The following is a 15,245-nucleotide window of genomic DNA, read 5'->3' as shown; positions in this document are numbered from 1 at the left end:
AAGCAGTTATGAACAGTTCTGATGTCACAAAAAAAAAACTGTTACACACCAGCAATCAGTAAACATGATCACATTCAACAGTCATGTTCAAAAAGAGCATCAATATATACACACTTATATTTAATTTACACAGAATTAACCTGTGAAAGATAGGAAAGACATCTCTGTGTTTGTAGAGCAGCTGATTCAATCTATCACTTATTTGAAGAGTTTTCTGAGCTCTGGAAGAAAATCATTGTTCTCCCTCTACAGGAACTGAAATAATTATTGACCCATGATCAAACTGTCTTAGTCAAATATTTAAAGCTTGAGGGTAACTCTTTAATTGTGTGTTTTTAATTGAACAGTTTAATTTTATTACTTTACATTGTTGAGGCTGAGAAAAAACTGCTCTAAATGAAATACGAGAAGAAATATTATTATCAGCTACAGTAACATTAAAATAAAAAGTAATGTAATATTTTGAATAAATGAACAATACTCACATCAGTGTGTTGAGTCGACAGTGTTTATCCTGCAGTAGAGCAGCGATCTGATTCACTCGTGTGTCTCCTAGTTCATGATGACTCAGATTCATCTCTCTCTGGAGTAACGGGTTTTTACCCACAACTCTCTCCACATACTGACAGGCTTCATCTGCAGCAGCACTCAAAAACCTGCAGAAGAGTCAATTCAGTTCTCAACTAAATGTCTGTCGTGTTACAAACATGATTGATAAGATAAAACACTTAATTATTGATCTAAAGACAAGCTCTAGTTAGTTATTTAGATTTTATTCTAAATAACTTTATTTTTGAACATTTAAATACACAAATATATATATAAATACTTGAAAAAGTTATTTAGAAGAAATTTAGTTTCTGATGCAACAAATTATCCAGCTTATTGTATAACTATGTAGCCCTGTTGAAAAAATACATTTTTATTTTACTTTTTTATTAAGATTTATCTTTATATTGTTTTTGTGTTTATTCAATATTGTATGTATACTCCTGAGTATTATATTATAAACATAACTTTATATTGTTGAAATTGTATAAAGTTTAGGCTCTGATTGGGTATTTTCACATGTCAGTTCGGTTTGGAGATGTGTGATTGGTCAGAGGTTGGGGGCAGGAGGAGAGCGAGAGAGAAGCGGGGACGAAGACGACACGGAGAGTGACGCAGTTAGGATAAAGGTGTTAATTTAGTTATACTAAGTGAAGTGAGTTTATGTAACTTCGTACAGAAGTTAAAGTGTTGAACTCCTGTCACATTAGTAATCGTGTGTGTGCGGGTAATGCAGACACAAGACTGTGACGCACTTGTTATTCTCAACTGATCAGAACAACCGGAGACTGAGCTCCTCCGGCCGCGCTGGATTCCCATATCCAGACAGCGCTTCAGGTAGCCAGGAATTTCTGAAAGCTCCCCTGGGATCACTGGATTCCCAGATCGGGACCGCACAGTGATGTTTTGTCTGTACCTGATACAGCGCCATTTTTCTCCATCCTTGACTCTCCACGTGGATCCTTTCGCTGGACTTAGATATGAGCTACAATCTTGAGTAATCACATTGTTTCCCATCACTGTTGACTCTATCAAGAGTGAAGCGGCAATATTGTTTTTATTCCCCAACGCACACGAGCGTCGTTCAGGCCTGCACCGTATTTATTTTGGGACTATTTTGAGTTTAATACATTCACAAGAGTCTGGGCCCAGTGAAGTTTACTAACTGACAGAAAATTAATGTAAAGTGGTGTAAAAGTGTGAAATATGCACAGACACTATAAGTGGGTCCTGTAAAGTAATATAGTGTGAATAATACATTTTTTGAATATTCAATTTCTCAAATTAAGTGAAAATTAAAGTAAAAGGAAAAGGATTATTTGAACATTTGATTATTTATTCTTCTGTCTAAGTTGACATGTTGTAAGTTTACTGCATTAAGTTCATAAAGAAAGCCAGTAAATGAACCCAGAGCACTCTAAACACAGGGACCTATAGAGTGCTACAACTAGAATAATATATTTGTTATGAATATTTAGCCTGCATATAACTAGTTTTGTTCATTATTTCATCCCGTCTCACCTCAGTGTCTTCAGCTGACAGTTTGGATCCTGTAGTAAATCATTGAGCTCCTTCACTCCTGATTGTCCAGGATCATTTCCTGTGAGATCCAGCTCTATCAGGTGTGAAGGGTTTGATCTCAGAGCTGAAGCCAGAGCTTTATAACCTTCTTCTGTTACACTGCAGTTAGAGAGTCTAGAACAGGAATGAAAACATTCAGATGATTAATCAGTTAAACCTGAACAATAGAAATCCTCAAAGTGAATTTTATTTTGTTCTTTGTACAAAAGTATTGAAAGTTAGTTGTAAAAACTGACAACTGAATATGGAGGAAAACAAAAGACACAGAGAACTTTAACATGTTAGACATCAACATCACTTTCATCATTTCAGTTATCTAAAACTGTACAGCTGTGAAAGTCTTTGATCTGAATGATCCACAGCAAGCATCCTGAAAATGGTCAAAAAATGAGAAAATTAAAGTTTGGGAATGACCTAATTAAAGTCACAGACTTCATTTGAAGTACAGCGTCAGAAACGAGCGATGGAAACACCACATTTTGAGAAAAAAAAAAAAGAGTCACAAAAACATTTTTACACTCGCTTGAGGTGGTTTTTGACTTGTGAGAAAGAGAGTTAATGGGAATAATGGGAGATGGAAACATTTGCAGAATAAATTCTGACAGCAAACATTAAACCCACGTGACGAATCAGCTGTTTCCACTGATGGTGTTCTAACAGACTTTATGTTTGATTCTGTTATGAGTTTAAAGGGTTAGTTCACCTAAAAATGAAATTTCTGTCATTTATTACTCTCCCTCATGTCGTTCTACAACTGTAAGACCTTTGTTCATCTTCAGAACACAAAATAAAATATTTTTGATAAAATCTGATGGCTCAGTGTGGCCTGCATTGACAGCAAGATAATTTACACTTTCAAACGCCCAGAAAGGTAAAGACATATTTAAAAAAGTTCATGTGACTACAGTGGTTCAACCTTAATGTTATGAAGCAACGAGAATACTTTTTGTGCGCCAAAAAAACCCAAAATAAGCTCTCTTAGGAGTAATGGGTTTTTACCCACAACTCTCTCCACATACTGACAGGCTTCATCTGCAGCAGCACTCAAAAACCTGCAGAAGAGTCAATTCAGTTCTCAAATAAATGTCTGTTGCACTACAAACATGACTGATAAGATAAAACACTTAATTATTGTTATAAAGACAAGCTTAAGTTAGTTATTTAGATGTAACACTTTTCTTTGAACATTTAAATATACAAATAAATATATAAATACTTGAAAACAAAGTCCAATAGTCAGAGATATTTAAAAAAGAAACTCAAGTGACACTCAGTCCTAAAGCAAACTCATAAGAACAGAAACGTCCCACAGAGCAGAAATACGAAAGCTCACTAGATCATGATTTTCAGTTTGAATACAGAGTGTGAAATTAAGGCCTCAAGATCTTTCTGGCTTTTAAGCTGGAGTCTCATAAGCCTCATTCAGACTGTCAGTCCATATCCGATTTTTGCGCATATCCGATTGAAATCTGATCAGATGTAGCAAGTCTGAATAAGGATGCGTGGTATACCGGTACTGGGAAAATACCGGTATATATATTTTTTCAAACGGCATGTACGATATCTTGATTTTGCTCATTTCGGTATATGCTGCTGTTCCACTGTTTGCTACACAAACTGATGCAAAACCGTCAAAACCGTTTCTTTATATTGTATGTTTTAATGGATCACGCTACAAACATAATGATCTTATAATACATGATGCATTGCTGTGTCCGTTATCGCATAATTCACACTTTTGGACACTTTTGCTTTAACAGACATTAGACAACACTGCAAAATCAAGCTGTTATTTTCCGTTATATATTTATTGTCCAACATTCCCAATTGTTCTGATGCATGTCCTTAATTTAATTTCATATGCTGGTATTAATTCAGTGTTTATAATGCTAATACTTGAACTACAAAGAAATCTAACCCAAACTGACTGGGTTTCTAGAAAGCAAAGTGGAAGACTTAAACACAAAGTGTGTAAAATAAATTGTTAAAAGGATCTGATGATCACTAGTGATAGTATTTTATTCAGTGTTGTCATCATTTGGAATTTCTTTGCTTATAAAAATGATGAAGAACCATCAAACCTTGCCAAGCATCTGTCACTTGCTCATCCTGACTTACAAGACAAGATCGACAGGTCAGTGCGTCATTCAAACGATCTAATTTAGACATTTAGGCCTATGTCAACGCACGTACATAAGATCATATCGTTTAGATAACATGAACCAATGATGTTTATCACATAATATTTTCACTTAAGTTTAGGAAGTTCTTACAGAAGTATTCAGGTACAGAAATGCTAGTTACAGAAATGTAATAAAGTAATCAAATGTGAAATAACACTGAATAGTCACTGTTAATACATTAATTAGGTAAATCCATACGATTAATTTAGTTACAAACGTTATTTAGTCAGACAGCAGCATGTATTTTACTTCACAGATTCAATATAGGCTACTATTACATATGAGATGATGCATACTATTAAACTTTTTAAATTCACGTAAGACATAACCGACTGTGTTTACGTGAATAGGCTACTCACCATTTAAGGTAAAACAACTCAATTTGGAACGCACAAGCTCTATACAGGCAGCTTGTGTGCGTTGTTTGTTGGTATAAGCGCAAAGAAACCATCTCTCACAGAGCTCCCAAGTACGTTACTACTGAATGATAAAATCGCTTGGATGTTCAAAATGGGTTTAAAAAAGCGTGGGCAAGTGATTTCCGTCAGTTGTCCGAAACGCGCACGAGAGTGATGTATCGCAGGCCGCATATCTACTTAAAGTGCTCTATTTTCATGCACTAATTTTGTACTTTTGTACTTAATATACTAAAGATTCTTCTTTAGTACTTCTTAAGATCATCTTAAGAACATCTAAGTGTACTCAACTGTGCTATTTTGAAACACCATGAAATATGAACTAAAATGTGCTTTTAATATACTATCTCTGTATTTTAAAAATGTATTTAGTTAACACTTGTAATAGATTATGGGTTCAAGTGTGCTATAAGTGGTAACCAATTACTGATTTGATGTGATAATCTGTGTTGATTCATTTACTAATAAACATTTGCGATAATTTCCCACTTTGTAAATGCGCAACCTGCGAGAATGAGTAAAATTATGCGCAATACCCACACCAAAATTTACATTCTGTGATCATGTCTCAAGCTCATCATGGTGTAAATCAAACATACAGAAAAAACAGCAATACTGTGAAATATTATTACAATTTAAAATAATGGTATTCTATTATATTATATACTTTAACCCTCAGGGGTCTGAGGCTGATTTGGGGCCTGGAGAAGTTTTGACATGCCCTGACATTTGTGCTTTTTTCAGTTGTTCATAAACATATTAATGGAAAAAGTGTCATTACACTGTATTCAGCACAAACTAGGCTACAATAATATGTAAGGAACATGTATGTACATGTTTGTATTTTTGAAGGAATAACGTTTATGCGTGGTTATTGAAAAAACAAAAAACTTAAGTCACTGAAATAAAGCCAAAAAATATATATTAAATCTGTGTTCACAAGACTTCTGGGTATTGGAGGTTGTAGACTAGAGTTATTGCTTCAAAATTATGTAAAAATTATCATTCCTACACCTTCATATAAAACAATAGAGAGATTTAAATTTTCTAAAACATCTTTGGTCAAGAAACACAGTATGCGTGGAGGCGTGAATAATCATGAATAATGGGTGATTCTCACCTGAGAATACAAAAGAATCACATAATAATGACCTGAAATGACTTGCATATTAATGAGGGCTTTCAGTCAGATAGGCTGTGAAAAAACCCTCTGTTGATCATGTCTCAAGCTCATCATAATGTAAATCAAACATACAGAAAAAACAGCAATACTGTGAAATATTATTACAATTTAAAATAATGGTATTCTATTATTAAAATATAATGCATTTCTATGATACAAAGTGTCTGAACAGTTATGTTACCTCTATGGCATTTCATATAGGCTTTTAGCTTAAAAGCATGCACATTTGGAGAAATATTGATGGATTCTCATGTTTATGTCAATTTTCTATACAGAGGAGCATTTATTCATTATTTATTGTCGTCACTGTGAACGCTGGATACTGTGTTTACAATTCATACTTGCAGCCGGAGGGCGCTCTGTGCACTTTTAGTCCAAAAATGCCAATGCCAAAGAAGAATAGGCAATCCAGGAAATAACTGAACTAACAGAGGCCAGAGATCGCTAACTATGGTTATTCAAAACACTTTTCAAGACAATAAATACACGATTGAGACGATGAATGCATGTATTGACTGAATTTGCCTCTGAATAGCGCTGGCTCCGTGGGCGTGGCCGCATTAGTGGATAATGAGCTGAATCAAGGACTTCTGACATGGCTCTCTTTTCATACAGATTATATAAACACAGAATTTTTGTTTTCGATTTGACTTACACGATTTAAAACCTGACATTTCAACGTTTTGTTAGACATCAGTCTCATTTTTGTGTCATTAGTATTCACTAAGTTACAGTTCATTTTCTGAGAACTATCAGATTGGAGTTCATTCAGAGGGAGACGAGAGATCACGCATCTTGTTAGTTTTTTTTTATTTTGTTTTTACTCTGAGTGTACACAAATAAAAGAAGATATTCCACAGATTAAAATGGTGTGTAGCTCTTAATTGCATGTGCAACACTGATGGAGTATTTTGAGTCTCTTTCACACTGGTAAGAAAAAAAACGCGGTGGTATCGCCGGCAATACCTCAGACCTCAGAGTGTTAAGGAGAATAGCGGATGATTCTGTGCATGCGAATGTGCCTGGTAATGGCCACAAGAGGGCGCCAAAGCCTGCTGCAAAGGTGGCTGAAGAGAAAATGAATCGACTTAAAAATGAGATACAAGGGAAATTGGCACAATTAACTCGCAAGACGAATGAAATTGACAGATTAATGCAAGATAAAGAAGATGTGAAGACTGTTGAAAAGGAACTGGATGTCTTCTGCCAGATCTTATGTCAGTTTGAGGAGTTGAATGCTGAAATGTTACTCCTGTTGTAAAAAAAATGGATTTCAACCACAAATAAAGGAAATGAGTCTGATGAGCATGAATCTCAAGATGAAGATGACAATGGTGTTAAACCAAGTGATAGTGTGTCAGAAGTGATGGCTCCTCATCATAGAAGGAAAAGTGGATCTGTGAAAAGTAGTTCTGTGGCTTCTTCGGCCAGTTCTGCTCGTGTCAAGGCAGAGGCTAAGCGTGAAGCACTTTTAGCACTTGACCCCTAACCATCTGTTGCTGATGAGGAAACAAGTAAGCTTATCTCCAGGTGTGTTCAAGAAAGATGATGTCTATTCCAGGCGTAGATGGAAACAAATCCAATACCTGGCAGATCTTCTCTGGCATCGTGGACGCTGGAATACTTACCTCTCCTGCAGGAACGTCAGCGATGGTCCAGGCTGAAAAGAAATTTTGAGATTGGAGACATTGTCCTGATTGTGGATTCCAATGCACCTCGGAATTCCTGGATGATAGGCCGCATCATCAAGACAATGCCTGACTCTAAGGGATGTGTTCGCAGTGTGTGTGTTCAGACGAAGAGCAGCACGCTGAATCGACCCATCTCCAAAATATGTCTTATACATGAAGCTGTCTGACTTTAGTTTGAATGGAAGTTCAAGTTGTGACTCCAAAGAGTCTTACTCTGAAGGTTTATGGCTTTAGATAATTTTAAGTGGTAATTGATATAGTTTGCCAGCCTATACAATTAGGGGCTGGGCATATAAGAGCCATTATTTGAATAATTCAATTTAATATTAAAGTTAGATATGCATGAATAAGATACATTTTTATGTGTTTGGATATATATGTATATTCGTTAAACACCCCCATGTTTATTCTGTAATGGTTTGCTCCATTTTATTATTGGACTGCCTTGGCGCCTTTTGTTTTTGGCGCCCCTTAGTGAGAAAGAAAGAAATACGGAGCTACAGTTTTTTGACCAGAGTTTTTTTTATTTCTGTTTATTGTACAAGAACATTCAGTCAGTAAACCATTGAAATCTGAACGAAGACCCTAGTCAATTCTTTGCCCGAGAACAACGAAGATTATTGCTAGTACACACATTTCTGGAAATCTGTTTCAGTCTGACTGCTCTGATCGGATTTTGTGTGGTTTATGTGAATGTAAACGTTAGACATTGTTATAGGAAACATACTGAAAGTCGCTGCAGAAACAAGGTTGTGTTGTTGCAAAGTGCCGGACGAGCAGAATAGCAATATAATGGAGACATGTTTTGAAACCAGAAGAGATAAAAATGCGGAATAAAGCCACACATACCCACCTCCTATGTTTCTGTCACTGCCTCAGAAGACGCAGTAGTTCAGCGCGTGGCGGCTACACAATGTCATGTTGTAAATAAGACAACATCTGTATTACAAACCCCTCCATCCTGCGGTTGTTGTTGTTTATTTTTGCCGTATACCTACCAACGCAAAATCATTGCAATAGAAACCAATGTAGATATTCCAGAAAACGAAAGATCAGCATGAATACACAAATCAGATATTTACAGTTGTGATATACAATGTGGACGTCAATAATTTTAGATCAGATTCCAATCGGATACACAAATAATCAGATTTGGACTGACAGTCTGAACGTATAGACCACCATCTTCTTTAACCCCTTAGCATTCCTGTAAAATTTGTCTAAAACGCCTAAAAAAAAAAAGGCTAAATTGCATGCTGTTCTTGAACCATGTGCAGTGTATGCTAGGTTTTGGTGTCTTTTGAAAGGTATGTGTACCGTGGGTTGTACAGTGGAATGCTAACAGGTTAATTAAAAAAAAAAAAAACATTCATTATACCTAGCCAAGCTTCATACAAGTTACTTTTTACAGTAAATGTGAACACCGCTAAGACTGAAAGAGTATGAGTGGAGGTAAACATGCACACACTCATACCGCCAAAGCTCAAAGACACCATCTTGTGCACTGAGCCCATTGCGCTTTTTAAACATTGGACTTTTATTACCAAAATGAATAAGACGAATTATATGGTATGCCCACATTGTAACAAATAAATAAATGATCTTTGGGTTTTTAAACGAATGCTTAGTTCTCAGTTGATTATTATTTTTTAATGAAAAACACAGGAACAATAAAACAAAGACAAACTCACTTATATTAAAGTGCCCCTATTATGACATTTGAAAGGTTCCTATTTTTGTTTTGGAAGTCCCCAACAACAGGTTTAAAAGCATGCAACGTCAAAAAACACTTTATTTGTCTTATACTATTTTATTTATCTTATAACATTTATTTTTATCTTATTTGCTCAAAAACTCCCAAATGATTCGCTCAACGATTCATTTTGCCGAACCCCTTGTTTGCGTGACGCTAATCTGCGGTGATTGGTCAGATGACTTCTGCTAGTTAACATGGAGTACTCCACTCTGTTCTAAAAATAAAGACTCAGAGATGTTTATGTTAGCGAACCTAGCCCACAGCTCAGTGGTAAACACACAAACAGTCATGGTATATGCATTAGTGCAACGCAGAACCATATTGATAAAGCTCTGCAGTTGTACACCAATGTGTTACTCTATCTTTTATCATAACTCCAAGTAATAACAACAAAAAAAACATTTGACACATTTCTAGACAATTGTGAGCGAACACATATTGCTGTTAGCTGGTTTAGCCGGAGATCTACAGTACAAACTGCACGGAGCGAAAACACAACACACAACTAGGATAAATACATATTGTACATGCTACAGAGAATGAGGTCACTCTGGCTTGGAATTTGGATGCGGAGACATCACTGACATGTTCGGACTGAACCGTATAAGGGTTTCAGTCCAGTAAAGTTACTCTACTTAGGCCATTGAACTGAAACTCAGAACTGTGTGGATGTAAGACACTGGATTTTAGTCCTTGCTAAATCGCATATTTGTCTAGAAGTTTTTTTTTTTTTTTTTTACTTAGAGGACATACAGAATTGTGCAGTTTCAGTTGGATTGCACATCAGAACAGGTGAGACTTTTTGTTTGGGGCAATTTTATATCTTGGCTTTAAAAAAAAAAAAAAAACTTACATTCTTTCCTACAAAACAGTCAGTCTGTCAAACGTGGCAACAATTATTAATCATACTTACAGGTTATGATTCAGAGGAGGAAAAGAGCTGGTCCAAATAAACTGGGTACTGACCCATCCTTCAATAACAACCAGCCTGCGAATCCCTCGTTGAACGCATTTAGATTGAAGAAGCAGTCGTCAGTAAAATGACGATAACACACAGCACAAGGTTCGGGTTTCAAGTTTTCCCTGGCGTCTGCACGCTGTGACGTACCCCAGCCTACTAAACCTACTGGTGCAGAATGCGGTGCTTCTAATTGGTTCACACCCATTAATTACCAACAGTATAAAAATGGTGCTGTATTCCTAGAGGACAGGCACTCTCTGGGGAACATTCCTCAGGGCTTCACTCATTTTTGTGTTGACCTGGTGCATGTAGCATAATTCCTTTGTTATTCTTTTTGTTTTGTTTCTGATATACCCCTAGATTTTCTGCTCATTATTTTTGCTTGTATAATTGGTTGAATTAAATTTTTCTGGAAATTTGATTTTGTGGTCTAATGCCTCTTTTATGTTACGGCTTATAATGAGCGAGTCGTAACAACGCGCAATAAGTGATCGGGCAATATGCTCATGTTTCGCTGTGACGTCACAATGAAACAGCTTAAGATTCGTTTTACAAATTACTCGTTTTATTGATTCAGAGTCAACTCTTACTTTTGAGAGACAATAACTTAATATACGGTGCACTTTCAGATTTAAGATTTAAGTTTAAAGACTTTGCAGGATGTTTTCATTCACTTGGAGCTGTTTCACACTACATGAAAGATTGTTTTCAAAAGTCCATAATAGGGGGAACTTTAAACAAAGAAATGCAACATTTATTAACAAAAGATCTCTTGCGCTTTTGCCTCTGACAACATCCTGTCAGTCATCGCACCTCACTCTCGGCATTTGACTCCTGTGGCTCAACTTACCTCAGTATCTCCAATTTACAGTTTAGATTCTTCAGTCCAGTGCAGAGCAGCTTCACTCCTGAATCCTGCAGATTATTATTGTTCATGTTCAGCTCTTTCAGATTAGTATCTGCTCCAAGAATTGCCAGAGCTGAACAGCTTTTGTCTGTTAAGTTACAGTCATTTAACCTACAAGAGAAATAAATCACATCACAGAATTAGATGGAACACATACAATACATTTTCTACATACAAATATTAAATATATTTTTCATTATTATTTTTACATAAACAGCATATATACAGTAAAGAGGCTGAGATAAATAGGAATACTCTTCAAAAACTTGTATTTCCTGTACAAATTTCCTGGGTAAAATGAAGCATGTGAAAAATATGAAGAATGAAAAAAAAAAATGTGTTAAGATTTCTAGCTTTTTATAACTAAGCCTGGTTTCTCCAATGATTTTTTCTATATTTCTTTCACCTGATGGAGTTTGGGTTCTTGCCACTGTTGCCTTTGGATCGCTTCTTTGGGGACACTTAAAGGGGACCTATAATGCCCCTTTTACCAGATGTAATATAAGTCTCTGGTGTCCCCACAATGTGTCTGTGAAGATTCAGCTCAAAATACCCCACAGATCATTTATTATAGTTTGTCAAATTTGGCCCTATTGTAAGTGTAAGCAAAAACATGCCTTTTTTGTGTGTGTCCCATTAAATGCAAATGAGCTGCTGCTTGCAGACCGCTTTCCAAAAGAAGGCGTTGCTTTAACAGCTCAACAACAACAAAGCTGGAGAATTTATGTAAATTTTATGTTCTGGAGTTTATGTAAATTTTAGGGTTAGTGATGTCTGAAAAAATGCCTGCATTCACACACACACACACACACACACACATTATATATATATATATATATATATATATATATATATATATATATATATATATATATATATGTCTTGTTGCTATGAAATCTTTAATGATTTAAGTAAAGCTAAGATTACTTAAATCTAATAACCTAAAAAAGTGTATTAGTTATTAATATTACAAGATTAACATTTACTGGATTAAAGCAATTGAGGTTTCCTTGATTATTCATAGTGGTCAACCGATGGCCGATGCTGATATCTTAGAGAGCAGGGTGGCCAATGGGTGAAATACCATTAATTTAATGATAGTATAAACACATCCATAACAATTGCTGAAATTAAATTTATATTTATTTTACTTAATATTTACTAAATTAGAAATACATATTTTAATTTAAACGATAAAAAAAAAAATACTTTTAGAAAACCATCTTAAAATGTGTACATCAAATATGATACAACAGACTTTTGATAAATGTTTATTTGTAAATCTCTCAATCATCTACGTTCTGCAGTACAAACACAATTAAAACTAAAGTACTACTCATAAAACTAAGCATTTAAAATATCAAATTATTGGGAGATACATAGTACCAACTGATAATATATTTGTACTTTTTTAGCCTGTTATATAAAAATCTCATTGTTTTATATCATAACCTTTCAGAATTTCATTTTATTTTCTGTCAATATAAATAAAGATCTGTACCAAATTACAATTATTGTATGCATCTGAATAAAATGTATCTATTTTTCCTTCCTTAGGAATATGAGCCAATATATAATTTGAGTCATAAAAGTCTGCTGTATCATATGATACAAAACAAGTATTTAAACATTTTTAAATGTTCTTTTATATTTTGTCTAAATATTTGATAAACTGATAAAATGTCTCCATTAAAAAAATAGTATTTTTCAGACTATTATTTCATATGTCAGGCTGTACTGGGTAAAGTCCCCAATACACTTCAAACGAAATCGAAGAACAAACTGATATGACAATTTCGAACAAAATCAGGCCGAAACGAATATACTGTATAAAGTGTTATAATATAAACGCGACGTGACTTTGCTGGAGTGCCGAATTACAGAGCTTGTGCAAACAAACATATCCACAAATCCTTGCTAGTTTCTCAGTTTTATTGTGTTTACTGATGTTCGATTACAGTATATCGCTGCTCACGTATTTCGAACTTCGTTTTACCCCTAAACGAAGAACGAAAAAGAACTTCACTTGAAGTATATCAGGGCCTTTAAGTTCATTTTCATGTTGTGATTTCACTATAGATTAATGTGGATAAATGCATTTTTCAGATGAGAGCAAAACATGACAAAACATATTAAATGACTTACAGAGCTTTTCTGGAGGTTTTGATGACTGGCAATAATCTACTGAGACACTCGTCTGATTTCTTGAATTTCTGAAGCTCAAACTCCTCCAGCTCTTCCTCTGATGTCAACAACACAAAGACCAAAGCAGACCACTGGGCAGGTGAAAGGTCAGCAGATGAGAGACTTCCTTTGCTAAGGTGGGTCTGAATCTCCTTCACCAGAGTTTGGTCGTTCAGTTCATTCAGACAGTAGAACAGATTGATGGATCTCTCTGCAGACAGATTACCTTCTAATTTCTGCTTGATGTACTGAACTATTTCCTTGTTGATCTGGTCACTGTTGTCTTGCTGTGTCAACAGACCCCGTAAGAGTCGTCGATTGGACTGGACTGACAGACCGAGGAGGAAGCGAAGGAAAAGGTCCAGGTGTCCATTGTCACTCTCGAGCGCCTCGTCCACTGCAGTCTTCAGAAAATCAATCATGGTTTCATTTTTGTTTTCCTGTTCTGTAGACTCATGAACAAACACACTTTTCTTGTTGATGTCTAGAAACAGATGTGCATAAAGGGCTGCAATAAACTCTTGAATGCTCAAGTGAACAAAGCAGTACATGGTACCAAAAATGATCCCTGTTTCCTCCTTAAAGATCTGGGTACACATGCCTGAGTACACTGATGCCTTATAGACGTCAATACCACAGGCTTCCAGGTCTGTGTCATAGAAGATCACGTTGTTTCTCTCCAGCTGATGAAATGCCAGTTTCCCCAGTGAAAGGATGGCGTCTTTATCCCAGGAAACATCTGCTGCGTATTCTCCATCATACTTTCGCCGGCTCTGCTGGATCTGAAAGCGGAGAAAGTGTGTGTACATTTGTGTCAGAGTCTTGGGAGTGTCTTCAGTATTTGATTCCTGTAGTGTTTTAGAGATCTCATCAGCCTGATTGTTTTTCACATCATTATTTCTTTTCTCCTCCAGAATATTCAGGAGAACAGTGGCTGAAATCCAGCAGAAGACTGGGATGTGGCACATGATAAAGAGACTCTTTGATTTTTTAACATGATCAATGATTGTGTTGGCCTGATTTTGATCTGTGAATCTTTTTTTGAAGTACTCTTCCTTTTGAGCGTCACTGAATCCTCGTATCTCTGTCAGCCGGTCGATACAGTCAGAAGGAATCTTACTGGCAGCTGCTGGTCTGGTGGTGATCCAGATGAGAGCAGAAGGAAGCAGATTTCCCTTCATGAGGTTCGTTAGGAGAACATCCAGAGAGGCTGGTGACGATACATCACTCCACGTCTCATTACAATCAAACTTCAGAGGAAGGCGACATTCGTCCAATCCATCAAGGATGAACAGGACTTTGAATTGATTTCTTCTTGTAAGGTTCAGTCCTTTTGTCTCTGGGAAAAAATGAGTTATAAGGTCCATCAAACTTAGTTTTTCTTTCTCCTTTAAGTTCATCTCTCTGAATGGAAGAGGAAATATGAAGCTGATATCTTGATTTTCTTTTTCTTCAGCCCAGTCCAGAACAAACTTTTGCACAGAGACTGATTTTCCGATGCCAGCGACTCCTTTTGTCAGTACAGTTCGGATCTCCTCATCTTGTTCAGGAGCTTCAAACAAATTTGTGCATTTAACCTGAATCTCTTGAGATTCATTACGCCTGGAAGCAACTTCAATCTGTCTGACCTCATGTTCAGTATTGACCTGTTCACTGCCACCCTGAGTGATATAGAGATCTGTGTAGATGTTATTCAGAAGTATGGAGTCACCATGCTTCGCCATTCCTTCAAACACACATTGATACTTCTTCTTTAGGCCACATTTTAGCTGATGAATGAAGATCAGCTCATCTAAACACAAGGACAAAAGGTAGATAGTTTTAGTCTTAATTT

At 36.0% G+C, this 15,245-nt stretch overlaps 1 protein-coding gene across 8 annotated transcripts in view; it reads right to left on the bottom strand.

Annotated features, from left to right (window-relative positions):
• LOC137002553 (NLR family CARD domain-containing protein 3-like) overlaps positions 1 to 15,245 on the bottom strand; it is a 140,375-nt gene that overhangs the window by 120,985 nt on the left and 4,145 nt on the right. For 3 of the 8 annotated variants that reach the window (XM_067362285.1, XM_067362286.1, XM_067362287.1), the window contains exons 7-10: positions 13,373 to 15,203; positions 11,171 to 11,338; positions 2,071 to 2,244; positions 486 to 656 (exon numbers count right to left, since the gene is read on the bottom strand). The exons of the other annotated variants lie outside the window; for them this stretch is intronic. In XM_067362285.1, coding sequence (XP_067218386.1) covers positions 486 to 656; positions 2,071 to 2,244; positions 11,171 to 11,338; positions 13,373 to 15,203 — 2,344 coding nt within the window. The remainder of the gene's footprint in view (positions 1 to 485; positions 657 to 2,070; positions 2,245 to 11,170; positions 11,339 to 13,372; positions 15,204 to 15,245) is intronic. 8 annotated transcript variants of the gene reach the window in all.

This window comes from Chanodichthys erythropterus, chromosome 16 (genome assembly GCF_024489055.1).
Source record: "Chanodichthys erythropterus isolate Z2021 chromosome 16, ASM2448905v1, whole genome shotgun sequence".
In the NCBI taxonomy this organism is placed as follows: domain Eukaryota; kingdom Metazoa; phylum Chordata; class Actinopteri; order Cypriniformes; family Xenocyprididae; genus Chanodichthys; species Chanodichthys erythropterus.
This window is presented reverse-complemented; position numbering and strand designations above follow the sequence as displayed.